The sequence below is a fragment of the Archocentrus centrarchus genome, chromosome 21 (assembly GCF_007364275.1).
Source record: "Archocentrus centrarchus isolate MPI-CPG fArcCen1 chromosome 21, fArcCen1, whole genome shotgun sequence".
In the NCBI taxonomy this organism is placed as follows: Eukaryota; Metazoa; Chordata; class Actinopteri; order Cichliformes; family Cichlidae; genus Archocentrus; species Archocentrus centrarchus.
The window spans coordinates 17,824,290-17,842,192 of NC_044366.1; the positions used below are offsets into that span (position 1 = coordinate 17,824,290).

At 39.0% G+C, this 17,903-nt stretch overlaps 1 protein-coding gene across 1 annotated transcript; it reads left to right on the forward strand.

The window, feature by feature from the left end:
* Positions 1-3,054: 3,054 nt before the first annotated feature.
* sp5a (Sp5 transcription factor a) lies at positions 3,055-5,735 on the forward strand. Its single transcript, XM_030758619.1, has 2 exons — positions 3,055-3,394; positions 3,748-5,735. Exons 1-2 carry the CDS (start codon positions 3,344-3,346, stop codon positions 4,810-4,812), a joined length of 1,116 nt encoding a protein of 371 aa, XP_030614479.1. The 5' UTR covers positions 3,055-3,343; the 3' UTR covers positions 4,813-5,735.
* Positions 5,736-17,903: the final 12,168 nt, after the last annotated feature.

Genomic DNA, 17,903 nt, shown 5'->3' on the forward strand with positions numbered 1-17,903 from the left:
CAGATATGATTGTCACCTGTTGAAGGTTTATGATCAGAAATGCACTTTTCACCCCCTGTCCTGTTTTCTTTGATTTGTGCTGTTAAAAGATCATAAAAAATGTAGAACTACTGGGAGCATTTTGTTTTCTGTTCTTCTACATACAGATGCAGGTTCCTCCATGTCTGCTCCCTGAACACAGTATTTCTGATGCTCCACTCTCCACTTTGTGCTTGAAAAGGTTTGTATGAAACACATGGATGGCCGTGGCTGAGTCCATGTTCAAACCTTTGCAGGCAGAAAACTGTTGCAGTGTGGTGGTGGTGGTGTTGGGGGGGTCCTCCAAGTTAATTTTCCCCATCAAATGCCACGGGCAGAAATTTCCTTTAGCCAAACCACTGCTGAGGCAGCCCTGTAAAACTTGAGGCATGGCCATAAGATGGCGAAGGTTTGGAGTAAGTAAATTACCTCAGGGACTGGACATTGTGTTAAGCACACTGTTATGAATTTGTCACAAACTATATCAAAGTCCTGCTTAGCCAAATCCTTCCCTCAGGTGAGGTCCTATTGAGATGCATTAAAATGTAAGAACCCACATTTAGGGCTGAACCGAGCATCTCAAAGGAAGATATCAATAATTTCTTAATGCTGATGGCTCACAAAATTCATGCAGTTGTCACATATGGCTGAAATTTGCCTTGCATAGCATGGCAGCTCACATGTAAAGCTGATTTAAGTGGAAATCCACCTTAAATCAGAATTGACATCTGATGTTTTTAATGTCCATAAACCAGTGCTGCTGTACAGAGAAAAATGTTTTAGGGTGGATTCCCCCCCATTACCATTGACATAAGAGAGCAGATTACAACTTTTGACATTTATCTGACATTTAAACCTGGAAGTTAAAACTAACTGACAGCACGTCACTGCACAAATACAAACTTTACAGAGCAGACAGTGGAAATGTTTACCAGTGACGTCTGAGGTCTTACAAATAGCTGGTTAAGCAAATTTACAGCATTCTGTAGTTTTATCGTGCACCTTTCAAGTAGTTTGAGCTCCTTTGTGCTAAAATCCTTCAAAGTGAACACTTTCACACCAGAGAAGCTCACAAATATTTGTAATGAGGTAACATTTATGAAGGATTTATAAGTACCTAAAACTTGCTATTTTTCTTCCTCTTTTGGGTGCTCCCTTTAGGGATGATCACATAAACCTGTTATTAATGTGTTATAAATCAGTTGCTATAAAAAGCATGACTGAGTTTGTCTTTTGCTGGTTTTTCTTCTGGCTGCATAGCACTTCTTCAGCCATATTTGTGTTAAAAAAAAAAAAGCTGATGCAAGAATGTATGACGTATGTGCATGTATAAGTATAAAGAACAATCACAAGTCAAAGGAATTTTTTTACAACCTGACAAGCCTACACTTGGCTCATTTCGATGTCTCCTTCCTTAGGTTATTCAGTAAATCTGTTTTCACCTTTAATAAACTCACAAATGGTGACTACATTTTATTATTGCATTATAGAGCAGCTAAAGGTGGTTAATGGTACGTGTAGGATGTCAGAAATACCTTTTATATAGAGTTTATCCTTTTGCTTTAGTTATTATCTATTTATAAATGTTTGTAAGACACATTTTGGATTTCTTCTGTATGTAGTCTCTTTATAGGTTATCATCTCGTGACAAGTTAAAAACAAAGTATCAACTGTTGGGACAATGTGCCATAAGTAAATAAGAATATATTACTAAAATGTAACACCCATTATGAGTACTGCATGTTCAGATATATAATTTCAGTGTGACATCTGTGGGGTGATTTTCCAGCTTGTTGTCTTAACACTTTCCTGATTGCTGCATTTTTGCATATTTTGAAGCAGCATCGGGCTCTGCGGCTGCCACAGCTTGATGTAAACAAGGTTAACAGTGTGACTACACCACTCACTCCTGTAGCCAGTCTTGTAGTTTAGCATGGCTCCAGTGAAGCCCAGCAGGACTCCCCCTTTCCCTCATGACTGTGTGTAAAGCCGTGGGAGAGAACTGGGAACATTAATCCCTTCAAAGGAACAGATCTAATTCAAAATCTGCCGCTCCAAACTAGTTGAGAGGACAGTGATTGTTTCTGCAGGGAAGCCAGATAAAGATCAGAGAGTTGAACTACAACTTCCATTTTTACAGCTCTGCCACAAAAAGTTTCGGATGTTATCTTATGAAAACTGCATACTTTTGCCTTCATTAAATGTTCTGAAACAATAAAAAAAAAGGATAAAGTATTACAGGATGTGTTAGTCCAGAGTTTTTTTTTCTTTTTGAGAAGCTGCAGTGCACGGGATCATTTTCTTTCTGGTTTTCAGGACCTCCTGCTCAGAGACACTGACATGAAAAGAAAATATAATTGAGATGCCCACATTTTAAGTGCTACCTTTGTCACCTCACTCATCTGACATGTTAAGAAACACTCATTTAAATTACCTGCTGGGAGTTTTTTTTTTTTCTTCTTCAGGCTTTTAGTTTGTCAGAGTGACAAAGAGATGAAAAAAAATTGAACTGCAGTGAGGTTCTGATAAAACAGCTGATTGAAATGAGTGAAGGGGAAATAAGTATTTAAATAATTCAGAGAGGGCATAATTAAGTGTTTCAGTTCAAAGGCACAACAAAGATTTTTTTTTTTTTTTTTTAATTTAAGTTGGAAATGTAAAAGAGACGCAGATTCTTCAGAGATGAGAACTTTGTGTTGAGTCACTTGATTTGGTCTCTTTCCTCCATCAAACAGTCAGGCAACGCTCTTGGAGATCTCCAGAGATAACAATGTCACATTGTCACATAGGGTTCTGCTACAAATCCTTAATTACAAAAAGAGGATCAGATGACTACAGCATCCAATACTGGGGTCTCCAGGCGGCATGGGGGTCTTTGATCAAGAAAATCCAATTATTTGTGTATATACATTTCCCACATAGTGATTACTTCATTAATTGTCCCGCCTTTATCTCCTCCCTTCCCAGCCCCCCTAATAATCAGCTCCTTTATCCAGACCAACAAACACACCATAGGAGCTTTGTGGATTCAAAGGATTTGCTTTCCCCTCTCAAAGAGCCGCTATTCTTTGATGATTGGGCAGCGGCAAACTTCAAAGTAATAAATCTTATTTCTGACTGGCTGGCGGCCCACCAAAGTCCTTATCAAATTCTAAGAAGTGATCCCTCACTCTTCAGATAGACCAAGGATATATCGGAGAGAGGAAGCACTGGAGAGTGAAGACCTGCTCGACAAGATTTTTTTTTAACCGCGAATGAACACATTTATCTAAATTAGTGCTTTTATTTTTTATTCGTCTTCATCGAGAGGAGGAGGACGTTTACCATGGCAGCAGTGGCTGTACTGCGGAATGAAACACTTCAGGCTTTTCTTCAGGTTTGTGCGCAAGTTTCTCTTCACTTTCACCACTTTAAGAACTTGTAAAGTTGCTCACTCCAGTTTATATTCAAAATACGCGTCTGTTACATTTGATAAAAGTCGCTCAGCACTGGTAGTCCAGTGGCTTCTCATTTCTGACGCTAATTGTTTGCGTCTTAATGACTACCGCTGCAACATACCGCCAACTTTTATGTCACATCATCGCGATTCAGTTCGTCATTTAGGTTCCGATTTCAAGCAACTCACACCAATCATTTCGTTATAATTAAAGGCGGCACCGTGCTGTTGTTTTACCTCATAAATGTGTTAAATTGAGATCATAACAGAAAATGTGTGTCTCGGTTATCCAGGATCGCACTCCAAACTCTTCCCCAGAGAACTGTAAGCACTCTCCGCTGGCTCTCCTGGCTGCCACTTGCAACCGGATCGGGCATAACCACGGATCAAACCCCGCTGATTTCCTCCAGGTCCCCTACGATCCCACGCTGGGTTCTCCTTCGCGTTTATTTCACCCGTGGACTAACGAGGGAAACCCTCAAAGCAGCCTGGCCAGCAACTCTACTTTCGGACTATCCTCCAAGCCTCAGCTGTCTGCGCACATCCAGACCTCCTTCAGCTCTCACCACGAACTGCCCCTCACCCCTCCGGCGGACCCCTCGTACCCCTATGACTTCTCTCCCGTGAAGATGCTACCTTGCTCCATGCAGTCCACCTGCCCTCCCACCTACGTCCCCGCCGTCAGCTACGCAGCTCCAACTCCCATTCCGCCCGCGATGCCAAGTTTTGTCACGGGACCCTCCGGCCTTGTGCACCAGCAGCAGAGACAGTTGTCCCCAAACCCTGGGGAGGATATTCCGTGGTGGAGCCTCCAGCAGGGGAACCACGTAAGCCACTCTTCCTCTCTTGGTCCCCACCGCTTTCAGCTGCAGAGAGGCTTGGTTCTGGGACATACGGACTTTGCGCAATACCAGACGCAAATCGCCGCTCTGCTGCACACAAAGTCCCCTCTCGCAACTGCGCGGCGGTGCAGGAGGTGCAGGTGTCCGAACTGTCAGTCCTCCACGTCCAGCGACGAGCCCGGGAAGAAGAAGCAGCACATTTGCCACATACCAGGTTGCGGGAAAGTTTATGGGAAAACTTCTCACCTCAAAGCGCACCTGAGGTGGCACTCGGGAGAGCGGCCGTTTGTGTGCAACTGGCTGTTCTGTGGCAAGAGTTTCACCAGGTCGGATGAGCTGCAGAGACACCTGAGGACTCACACTGGGGAGAAGCGCTTTGTTTGCCCGGACTGCTGCAAAAGGTTCATGAGGAGTGACCACTTGGCAAAACATGTCAAAACTCACCAGAACAAAAAGAGCAAATGCCACGACAAGACACTTGATCACGTGAAAAGAGAGGACACGAGGATGTTGTAACACACCTTATAGTCATCTTAAACAGTAGACATTAAAATAGTGCAATACAGTCAGTCCTACACTAGTTAAAGTTCACAGTGAGCTGCATTTTTGTAGGGTATTTTGTTAATTTTGTTGGTTGATTTCTTACATCCTGACACTAGTCTCTAACATTGCTGGTCTGTGTAGCACATTTTTGTATATATAAAGTTTCATAAGTTAATTTGGGACCATCGAGGAGCTCATAAGTTTGAATTCACTGTCTATATCATATCAAGGAAGACAAGTTTTCAACTTGTGTTTTGATCATTGTCTTCGGTGGAAGATTTCACTCCCCTGTAAATTATATTTAATAGCTTTTGTTGAATGAAAGTGTCTGTTTTTGCTCCATATGGGGTGTTTATAAAGCATGCTCTCCAGAAGATCTGCTATTGTTAATATGACCCAAATGCTGTGTGAGAATAAAAGTTATGACATTTTCCTCATCTCAGAATAATTCATTTAATATCCCTCAGTTATATGAGTGATGAGGAGGCAGCCAAGCTTTATATATAAAATGTGTGTGCTTTGTGAACTGTTGCAGACTTGATGTTGTCAAAGTTTACCGCCAGTAAAATCCAGTCATCGATTTCAGACTATATATTTTTAAATACTTATTATTTTTCAGGTTAAAAAAAATAGGATGGAGTGTTTTTTTGTTGTTTTTTTTTATTATTGTTGTTGAGGCTGTTCTGAAAATGAAAAAGAACTTTGTGAAATCCTATTTTGTTGCTGTTTTTCTATAACCTGTCAAGAAAGGCGGGAAAATTTTAGGCGAATACGCCCCAGCATTTGATTTGGTGGGGAGTGAATTTTGAAAATTGCCACAGAAAAAACTGGAAAATGTGCATCACCCTGTGGAATTGTACCTGTGAGTGCTGAAATGAGGCCGCCAACTGGGTAAAAAGCTGGAAAAATAAATATTAAAGATCCATCTTCATCACAGGAATGAAAAGGATCGCTTCAAATATGTAATTAAGCTCCATATTTCTGTATCAAAGTGCTATCCAGAAGTGTAATAGTATCCTGTTTGGACAACTGAACATAAACTGATACTATCAAGGTTTTTTATTCTTAAAAAGTCTTTTGCAGGAATGCTCAAAAGTGTTAATGCACTCTGATAGGTGGTCTATGTGTTTTGTGCAACTCTGTTGGACATTTCCTGACAATGTTGCAGTGACATTGTAAGAGGAAATGTTACAAATTAACAGAGAAAATCTGACTCTAGTATCTACTTCTGAATATCACTGAACATGTGTTAGAATAGGTGACCCCCGGGATGTGCAGCAGCCTAAGTTAGAGTCTCAGTAGATGGTTGATGAGAGTCCAGTTGCAGCTTTTCTTTTGACCAAACAGCTCAGATGTCAGTGTTTTTTTAAAGTGGGAACATAGCTGGATTTATATGGTGCTTGTGGCATACGAACACCTGCATTAAGTGCCATATTTACCACTGCTCAAAGGCATTTCTGTCTTGCGTCTGCGTGCACACATGCTGCTTTCTCATCAGTTATTTCAAGTATTTCATGTCGACTTCCTCCACCCACGTTATTTCTCGATGACTGGGGATTAAAAATGTCGACCTTCTGAGAAAAAAAATCCTTGGTTTTCTATCCTCGAGGCTCTTCCTTTTCATGAAACTTATCAACACAACAAAGAAGTGATGAACTTTCCACAGATCTGATAGTGATACAGATCCAACCGTCTAATTTAGTCATTCAGTAAGTAAGTAAGGCAGAGTAGCATCACTGCCTGCCAGCAGTCACTCTGTTGGTCTCTGTCTTATGTGGGATCACTGAAAATGTCAACATGAAAAGGAGGGCTGCCATTCAGAGGAGTTTTGGGCTGGAATTTTCTGCCTCAACAGCGCCCCCTTTCGTATGTTGCAAATAAAAAGCAGGCAAATATTCTTCTTAGAAATATAACAATAACATTTGCTCTCAGATCTTTTTCCATTCTTTTCTAAATGTGAATGTGTTGTCATGCACATAGTAGAAAGCGCGGCCGACTGAGCCAACAGTTCAGTGAGGTCGTCAAACTTTATCCACCAGTGCAGGTACAGTTTGAATAAAGGCTAAGTTCTAGTTTACTCAGTTATTAATTATGTTGCAAACTGTTTTATCTGTTGATTTTAATTCAAACAATTGCTCCTTCACTACAATCGAAATTTCAGGATGCAAACGTGCCACCGCTTCTCAAACAAAAGGACAGACCAGAGACAGAGGCTGAATCCAGGTTGAATAAATCTTATAAAGTTTATTCAGTGGCAGGAATTTCTCCCATTATTTTTATTGATCATCAAATGAAAAATACTAAATATAGTTCATCAGTCACTTGGAATCTTCAGGTATATCAATATGCCATCAATAATTACAGATTGGGTTTCAACACCAACAGATGGTTACAACTGTTGCAGTTTTGTGTTGAATTAACTGTATCAAAAGTAGTATTTAGACCAGATTTTGTCACTATGCTATGATGTGTTGTTCATGTGAGGTTGTGAGTTACAGTAGCCTGCCTCTAGCTTTCCAAAGAATCTGCAGGATATTAACATAACACATTCAACAAAAGAAGGAGAACGTAAAAAATAAAAAGCTATAATATAGGATGAGATTTGACCATTTGAACTGTAAAGTCTTTATCCTAATTTTATGATCCTATTATAAAACGAAGCCTATGGATGGATGTGTTGATTGCACCTAGCCGGGCTCCTCACAATGGCTGCGATTTGGCTGCTATTCTTTGACTCTGCTGGAGGCCATAATGCTTAACCGTTTGTAGTGAGGATATCGTATGTTGTGGCTTAAATTTATCTTACAAAATATTGAATGAAAGATTTAAGAACTTTTACATTTCATATCACAAATGGCTCCTTAAATATGAATTCACTGTCGCTGACAGAAAAGCAACATTACCTTTATTGGGATGGGACTAATCGCAGGTGAAATGTTCATTCCCATCATCATAGTCATTCCATTCCCCTTCTTAACCCACTTTACAGATCTTAAAATACAGTTTATATATAAACTGTATATATATATATATATATATATATATATGTATGTATATGTATATATAGTTTATATATAAACTGTATATATATATAAACTGTATATATATAAGTATATAAGTCCATATACTTGTATATAAGTATAAGTCCATTTTTATTGTCAGTAAAATAGTCACTGACAAGATCCAGTGAAGCAGCTTAAAGCTCCAGAAGCGATCCAGTAAGTGAAACTTGACTCAAAATCTTGTTGCTGTTTGTGAGTGTGTGTGTGACCAGATTAAAATTTGCAACTGAAGTTTTGTAACTTTATAACTGTTCACTTACTTAACGGCTCTTCACAAATTCATCTGTATCTGCATGCTGTTAATGGTCACATCTTTATATACTGCTCCATTAATGCCTAACTGCATCATTAATACAAACACTCGGTGAATGCTCAAGGAACTTTATTACTACTTAAATGATTAAAATATTCACATTAAAATATTCACTCCCATTATACAAGTTCAGCCACTTCTGTCAGGCGTGAGATCCTTCTTTGCTCTGCAGATGTTCAGAGTAAAACAACCAAAGAGCAAAAGCTGATGTCAGCAACTCTGCTGCACTCAGTGGAGGACACATACGTACAGTATATAATTCTACAACCTAATAGCAGATGCTACTTTTAGTTGAGCAAGAAGAAAAAGGTTTGTCTGGATATTTGATAGGTTCTGGGTCTGTAAGTTGAAATCAGCATCATATTTCTCTTCTGTGAGTAATGTACAGTATTTACTATTGTAACTGTGTCAACAATAGTTTTTGTTTTAATACACTGAACCTTGCCAAGTCTAAACTGCTGATTTGAGAAGATAGATATTATTTGTCAACAGCACTGGGTTGCCTAAGCAACCAGAGGCTGGCTTGTCCGAGCATCCAACCCTTCCTGTGTGTGGACGCCCAATTAGGCATAATTTATTCTTCATGAATGAAGTGATGCAGTTTTGGAAGTCAAATATAAACATGGTCACTCTGCTGTTTTTGGCCCAGGATCAGAAAAAAATAACTCTTTCTCACACCGCAAGCCATAAATACTCCAAAAGGCTCCAATAGCATGCACATAGTGAAGAGGTCCAGTTAAATGACTCAAAGTAGTGGATGAGGCCTAGCAGACACCAGCTGCCTCCAGATGCCAATATTGGGACAGCTGCCAATCAAAACAGGCACGCCCCTAACTCGATTACTCGTGGATAAATACACAGAAGCCATAATGTTTTGTAAAAAGGTCTAAACACAATTTTTAATCTTGTAAAGTTGGACTTTTCAACATGGGAGTCTATGGGGAATGGTTCCCTTCTGGAGGCAGCCTCAAGCGACCACTAAAGAAACTACAGTTTTTGCCACTTTTTTTTTTTTTTTTTTTTTTTTAGTTTTTGCCACCTCTTAATTTTTCAGCTCTGGAGGTTTCCAAGCCAGCTAATGATAGCAAGCTACATCCATAAACTGTACAGATGAAATGTAAACACACAGATATTTGCTAGTAAGTACTAAGTAAGAAAAGTTTCACCCACCAAAAGAGGAGCATGGATGGGCTGTACCACACAGCTGGCCATACTGTTTGTGAGATAATTTGATCAAAATGCTACAATAAGGAGCCAGCACTACAAACATCGTCAAGAGGTCCAGTTTGAGTTAGCAGAGGTGATGCCAAGCAGATGTCTGCAGCTGTTAGAACCAGCCTCAAGTGGCCGATGGAAGAACTGTTTTGGTGCTTCTGCACTGGAGACATAGAAGACTTGCTGCAGAGGACACATTTAGGTCATGTTTTCCTCTTTATTGGTGATATTCTGCAAAGGTTAGACACAGCAACAGGCTGCCTGTCATAATTATCACTATCCATCTGAATAACATGGTATTATTTGTGACTGCTATTGAACTGAGGTGCACTGAGGTTACCTGTTGTTTGTCATTATTAGACTGAAAACAATAAAGCTCATTATTTTACATCTGAATGATGGCCTGCCAGCTAAAATGAGGGGGCCTTACCTTGTGGTTTCCTTGCTTGGTTAATTCCAAAATACTTGGTGCTTCCCTTTTGTGAAAAGTAACATTTTCACTTATTGTGGATTTACAAGGCTTGGATAAAAATGAATGAACAGTTGTGAAGAAAACAAATAGAGGCAGCAAATTGATTTGTAATTTCCCCCCTTATCCTGCAACTGCCCTCATATGAATGACAGATGCTTTCTGACACTTTAATTGCTGGGGAAATGCACCACATAAGAGATTTTAGCTTTTCTATGCGTTCACAGTGAAGTGTCCCTAACTGCGAGGAGGAGATAGTGATTTTCATGTCTCACAGGAGACTCGTTTAAGCTGCACCCACTGGTTAGAACAACGGGCTCATTCAGGCGACGGTAATAAACCTCATATTGTAGTTTAATCAGGATGACCTCATCCCATTTGTAAAGCAAAACAGTGTGAGAGAGAATCAGAAACACAAAAAGAAATATAATCCCTATGTTGTACTACTCCTAGATCGCAGATGTCATTGCTTTATGATTATATGGAGACGCTGCGATTTATTTTCCAGTGTTAAATAATTCCTCTGATTGTTACCAGCCATTTTGAGTAATTTACATTTTTATGAGAAAATTAAAGGATTGTACTTTTGTACGTTTTAATTGGCTCTTAGGGGGGGGGGGGGGGGTTTTGGGTATTTAAACCATGAAAAATTGTTAAATTGGATTCTAACTTTGACTTCTTACATCGAGACATATAAAAGTGTTTTGATAAAGAGAAAATTTCATGCTAGTTGTGATTAAAAAGGGGGACTCCTGAATGAAGATTTATGTGTAAGGGGTCAGACAGACTCAGTCTCACGCTGGGCCCCATGTTTTATACATCAGTACACAGTGATTAAAATGTAATTAAAACATGTAATTTTCTTTATAACTAATTCCTTTCTCTCCCTTATTGATTACATAAATATGTTTAAATGCAGATAAGCATTTACGCTGCTGCTCAGTGTACCCCCCAATAACACAAACGCAGTGCAATGACTTGAACCAGCTGCTCCCCTTAGACATGTTTTATTCCCTGAGGGATCTAACGATGCTTATATTCTGTCCTTGACCCTCTTTAAGTTTGATCCGTATTGGAGCAAGGAGAAGAAAAGAGCCATATTTTTTCCTAACAGCCTAAACCGTTTTTCTGTCTGTGCAATGACTTGAAATTAAAGCTTACCTGCCAACAGTGGAACCTGAAGATCACTGCCACTCTTCTGTCTGTACATTAAATGTATACTCTCACTGGAAACTTTATTACGTACATCTTGCTAGTACCAGATTGGATCCCCTTTTGCCTTCAGAACTGTCTTAATTCTTCATGGAATGGATTCAACAAGGCGCTGGAAATATTTCTCAGAGATTTTGGTCATATTGGCATGATAGCAACACACAGCACATCCACATCCCAAAGGTGCTCTATCAGACTGAGGTCTGGAGACTATGGAGGCCATTTAACTACAGTGAACTCATTTTCATGTTCAAGAGACCATTTTGAGATGATTTGAACTTTTGAGCTATCAGCAGATGGGTACATTGTGGTCATAAAGGGATGGACATGGTCATCAACAATACTCAGGTAGGCTGTGGCATTTAAATGATGCTCACTTGGTACTAAGGTGGCCAAAGTGTGCAAAGAAAATACCCCCTACATCATTACACTACCACCAACAGTCTGAATTGCTGATACAAGGCAGGATGGATCCCTGATTTTATGTTGGTTATGCCGAATTCTGACCCTACCATCTGAATGTTGCACCAGAAACTGAGACTCACCAGGCTAAGCAATGGTTTTCCAGTTATTCTATTGTCTAATTTTTGTGAGCCCATGTGAATTGTAGCCTCAGTTTCTTGTTCTGAGCTGACACTAGTGGCACCCTGTCTGGTCTTCTGCTGCTGTAGTCCATCTGCTTCGAAGTTCGATGTGTTGAAATGCTCTCAGAGATGTTCTTCTGTCACCTTCCTATCAGCTTGAAGCAGTCTGGCCATTCTCCACTGACATCAACAAGGTATTTATCTTTTATAGTTTTTTGGGGGGTTTTTTCTGGACAGGAAAGCAGGGAGAGAGTTGAGGAATGATGTATGAAAAATGGCCAAGACCTGACTCAAACCTGGGCCCTTGCAGTAGCCTTTCGGCATACAGGTTGCCTGCTCAACCAAGCAAGCTCTACCAGCATCCCCAAATAGGCATTTTGGCCCAGAGAACTATTGCTCACTGAATATTTTCTCTTTTTCAGATCATTCTCTTTAAACCCTAGAGATGGTTGTGCAGGAGAATCCCAGTAGATCAACAGTTTCTAAAATTCTCAGACCAGCCCTTTTGGATGTTTACGTTCTCACAAAGATGAGTTCTAGTAAGAGAAAATAGAGAAAATAAAATGACTATAAAAACCTGTTCTTGAGTTTCATATGTTTGACTGTTTTTGACCAAATAAATACAATATTTGGTAAAAATTTTAACCTTGGACAAAAGAAAACGCACAATTTTGAATTTTACCTAAAAAAAAAAAAAAAAGAAAAAAAAAAACAAGTAAAAAAAAAAAAACAACTGAAATATTAGTATGAATACAAACAAACAACAAGAGTTGACTCCAAGTTAAAGTCCAGTATTCAAGCTGGTATAGTGTGTATCTGATCATGTAGTTTGAATATAGAAGGGAAGATAACTAGTATCTGCAACCATCACATAGAACTCACAAAATCTTTTTCATGTTTTGTAATATTTGGCTCATAATTATAGTGCAGATATGTTATACTTGTATAGTATTTAATTAAATGTATTTACCACAGTCATATTAAGCCACTCTAATCTTTGGTCCTGCTAATGAAAAAAGTAAATGATTATTTACTAAAAATAATAACTGAGATGGTTATCAATTGTACTTTTTTACTTTCTTTAGCTTGTTCTTTCGCACCTTCTTGTCTCAAAATGTTATAATTTCTCTCACCATTCTCATTTTGTGATTTTTGAAGGACATGGACATACACATACACTGAGAAGACCAGAGGCTGCTTTACAGTCAGCCCTGCAGTTATCTGTTTTCATCACACCTCTTTTTACGGATGAGAACTTATGAGTTTGTATTAAAGTTAGCTCATCTGTTTAATAACAGTATGCCAACACGCCCCCTAACTTAACTAAATGCATGGAAAAAGACCATCTGTATGTGAGGTTAGTGAAATTCAGGTCAGAAAAGCCTGTGGTTCGTGTGAAGAGCAGCACAATGACTGACATGAATAAACTTGATCTAATGAATGGTAAGTGATCCTAGATAACTTTATATATTTAAGTAGAGTAATTAGAAACATTCCATTTTTATAACAAAAAATATGGCTAGAAAAAAGATTAACCATCATTAGCATCACTAACATAAACAACAGGCAACTTTAAAAAGAACAACTAGTCTCCCAGGCTTATGCTTTCTTGCTCATATGTCTCTGTTTGTGAATTTCTTCCTCATATTCCCTCATATTTATTCATATTCATGAGATCCAGATAAGTCCAGATCTGTGATAAAGTCCATAAATGATCCCCACGCATTTTGGAAGATTTTTTGCCTACCATTCAGAACATTCAGAACATTTTTTCATTTATTGATAATTGATATTTTTTATTGTCTGTTTTAATCTAAATGGGACAAAAATGCACAAAATAAACCTAAAACTTTATTAAATAAGACTTGAATCTATCGACTGAGACCATGAACTAATCAGGAAAGTGTTTACTGAGGTCATAAAACAAGTTAGCAGGTGTGTTAGTCTCGCATAGACTTCTATACAATCCAACTTCTTTGTGCAAACAGAGACGCTACCCCCTGCTGGCCAATATAAAGAATCAACGTTTGAGACATTTTTGCAGTGGCTTCACTTTTCAGACAGAGGCCGAATCTGAATCTTATACGCAGATAGGTCTACTGCATGCAGTTTAAGGATGGTAATGTATGTGCATATATGGTTGAAAGCCTAGTTATCACATTTTCATGTAATTTAAAGGTAATCATGAATGACTTTTCAAGCACCATACAGTGACATGTAAATTTACAGATATCTATAATTTAATAATTAACAAAAGATGTATTTAAAGGGGACCTATTATTCCATTCTTTATTTTCTGTCCGTGGTGGATTCTTATAATAAAGACGGTCAGTTTCAAATAATGGAGTCAGCGTAGGTACAAGCAAGCTGTGAGCCACAAGCTCAGGCTTCAGTTTTTCTACTCTTGGTTCTGTGTGAAGTCAGTGAGAGCTGATTATATCAGGCCCATAGTTCTGACTGTGAGCATTAAGCCCTACCTATCCTCTGTCCAAACCTTCTGTTTGCATAGGGCAGCCAATCAGACGAAAGCTGGCTTGAAGGAAGAGGAGCTCAAACAATGTTTTCAGACAGTGGATGGACTGAGGGGCTGGATCAAAGCCTGCTACAAGTTAATTAAAGATAATTTTGAATTCTAAATTATGCACAAAAATAAAAGAATTATTTGAGTGCATAATCTGTTGTTCCTTAATTATGAACTTGTTCCTTACTCATTCAAAGATTTCTTAGTATTTGACATGCTGCTTGGTAAATAACTAGCAATTAAATGCTTAACTGAATAATTACATTTATGAAAGAAATAAGAGAAGTTTTAAACACTTTCTTTTCATTTTGGAGAGGAGGGGGAACTCTGGGACTTGGACTGATGGGTCAAAGTCTTCTAAACATTCTGGCTATGGCCTTAAAAATGCTAGGATTGCTGCAGATGGTGTCATAGTTTCAACTGCTTTAATAAGATCAAACGATGATTTTCACACAGTGCAGTGTTAGCCCATTTTATCCTTAATCCACAACGCTGAGCTCCAGGTTAAGAGCTGAATGTCACCATGCTTCGTCTCTCAGCAGGGGTCTGTTTGCTGGAGGCAATAGAACTCTTGTTTTAGAAGAGTTGTTTTTAGAATGATTTTTTGGAATTAACTGTTAGCAACCAGTGTGACAGTAATGGCAAATAATTACTCTGAGCTGTGTAAAAATATTTTATCTTTTTTTGCACATTGTTAACTTTGTATGACTTGATAATGTCATTGTTTATATGGTTATATTTGAGGTCTTCAGCCTTGACTCAAAGACGGCGATGGAAAGACCATAAGTCACAGTAAAGGGAGATTCACCTCCAGCTCCAGTGCTCAGGGAGAAACAATTGGACCTGGCACTGTTTCTTTCTCATTGCCACAAGCACAGAAACAGAGAAACAGTTTGCCTCCTTGAAAGCTCCTTCATTCCACTTTTTCACTTAGCTATATACAGTAGACAGTTGGATTCTGCCCCCTCTTGTGGACAGTTTCAAACAGCTTCTGATGGAGATCAAATTTAACCCTTTTTCCTTTTGGTTTGGTTTAATCTTTTATCATGTTTTTTTAATCCCATTTGTAGGGTACACTGTCCTTGTGTGTCACTTCACCAGCCACAACATAACGAAAGAGCTCCTGGAAGCGGACAGGTATACAACAGATGTGCGCTGACGAGAAACGCAAAGGCTGGAAATGAATAAATAATAGCAAATTCTACTTTACTGAATGCTTTGTTTTTAAAATAGTTGTAAATTTGCTAAAGCAGAATGTAAATTAAAATATGCATCCATTTTCTTCTGCTTATCCAGCTCAGGGTCACAGGGGGGCCTAGAGTCTAGCCCAGGTGTGTGTTTCAGGGCAAACAGAGAAGAGAAACAGACAAACATTCACTCTCAGACTCACATGGATGTCTTTGGGTCTTGGGAGGAAGCCAGAGCACCCCGAGGGAACCCACAGAGGAACAGGAAGAACATGCAAACTCCGCACAGAAAAGGTCCTGGATTCAAACCCGGGACCTTTTTGCTGTGAACTGGCAGTGCTAACCACTGCATCACTGTACCACCCAACATCAGATAATGGGGTTGGATTTTAATTTAAGTGTATCTTAATACAATGTACACACTGAAGTTTGTTATTGCTTTTTCATAAGGTGAATATAATTTTTCTTAAATTATATTCACCTTAAGATAAAAGTAGGAGCCAATGCTTCTAAAGCCTTTGTTTTACTTGTAGCATTTTAGCTCTGCCCTGTTGGAGTTTTGAAACATATTTGTATGAGAGGGTGGAGTGCAAAGTTATGATCTAATGCTAGCAAGCTTGGTTAGTAAAGTGCGTCCACAGACACAGATAAGCATACTAGCTAATTAGTGCTGACTATAGGATGCAAGTAAAATACTGCATTTTCCCTCAGAAAAGCAGGATCACTCACAATATTAATATAATCAACCACACAGCAGATCATACTATTGAGTGCATCTTAGATATAAAAAAATCCCACAGTTTCTTACAGTTAAATGAGTCCAAAACAGAGGTCATATTGCACCTCCATATGTGGTAGATATGGTGCATCCACACATCCCTTCAAGATCATTATGGTCTGGTTTCCAATCACTTTTGACCATCCTGCATTCAAAGCTTTTTTAAAAAGGGGGTCACATCTTTGCTGTCATTGCACCAAGAATATGGAATGACCTCCCAAGTGGCTTCAGAAATGCATCAACTGTTACTTTCTTTAAATCTTCTTTTTGTCAAGCTTTTGGAAGCTGCTGATCTTTGGAACTGGGGTTGGAGGATAGGTTGTTGCTGTGTTATTTTATCTAAATAGTGTGGAATTTTTAGCATGATTTTTTTTTAGGAATCTTTTTAATGAATGAATTACTATTTACTTAGTATTTATCAGATAATTGGTTTAACTACAGCCATGCTTGAGAAGTCAAGTTCAGTGAATCCAATTAACAGCCTAGAAATAATGTCATCTCTTTTTTCACACTATAAGGACTTTAAATTTTGCCCATTAAATTAAAGCCCTTCTTCTTTTTCTTTCCGCTGCTCCCTTTACGAGGTTGCCACAGCCACCAGCCCTCTGCATGTCCTCCTTCACTACATCCTTGAATCATCTCTGTGGTCTTCCTCTTTTCCTCCTGCCTCCAACTCCATCTTCAGCATCCCTTGTCCAATATATCCACTATGCATCCTCTGCACATGTCCGAACCATCTCACCCTGGCCTCTTTATCCTTGTACGGCTATGTAGTACCAAAATGCAAATAAGCATGGACAGGACCTACAGTGCTTTAAATGTGAAGGTGTGGATATTGTCTTGAGAAAATTTGTAAAAATAAATACATAAATAAATAAATAAAAATAATAATAATAATGTGGAGCTATTCTTTAAACCACTTTGACCCCATCCTGTCTTGTAGAGGAGTGTTCAATTTAAAAATCCAGTACTTGTTATCTTAGTAGATAATGTACTTAGTTAATTGTGCATTATACTAAAATTCTATCAATTTAGCTTCCCTCTATATTGTTGGTTATTCCTCTCCTGACAGCCTTCAGAAAAGTTAAGGCTGGGCAGCAGCATTTAAAGCTTTTCCACATGAATGTAATGGAGCTGTCCAGTGCTGAAAACAGTCCAGTTTCAAAAACAGTTTTTATAGACTGTGACACAGCGTGTGATGTGACCTTTAATCGGTTTCAAGATGATCCATCATCAGAGGAACACGGATAACAAATCCCCTAGAATCCAGGAGCGGGCGATCTTTGCTCCTGATTGGCCGCCTCGTGTGTGTCCACTTATGTCCCTTGCCTTCATGTATGACGGTGACGTGTTCCAGATTAATGGGTCGATTTATAATTAGATTCATGGTGTATTTCTGGAAATGGCCCACTTGTGCTCAGCTCCTGCAGGACCCATTCTTGGTTTCTCACTGCCACCTTGTGGATTTTTTTTGCCCTTCTCACTATGTCCTGATGTCGTAGCTTACGTCTTCACCGTTCAGCACCGATCTGTCTGCACGGAAAGTGGGTAAATAAGATGTTTGTAACAGCTGTATATTCTGCATTTAATCGCACGTAGCGTTGGGACTGCTTGGACGCGCCTCTTATTGATCCATGTTCGATATGCTGAAATAGCAGAATCATTCATGGTACTGGAGGGGCAAAAATAAATAAATAAATGGGGACAACTAAATGAGTGTTTA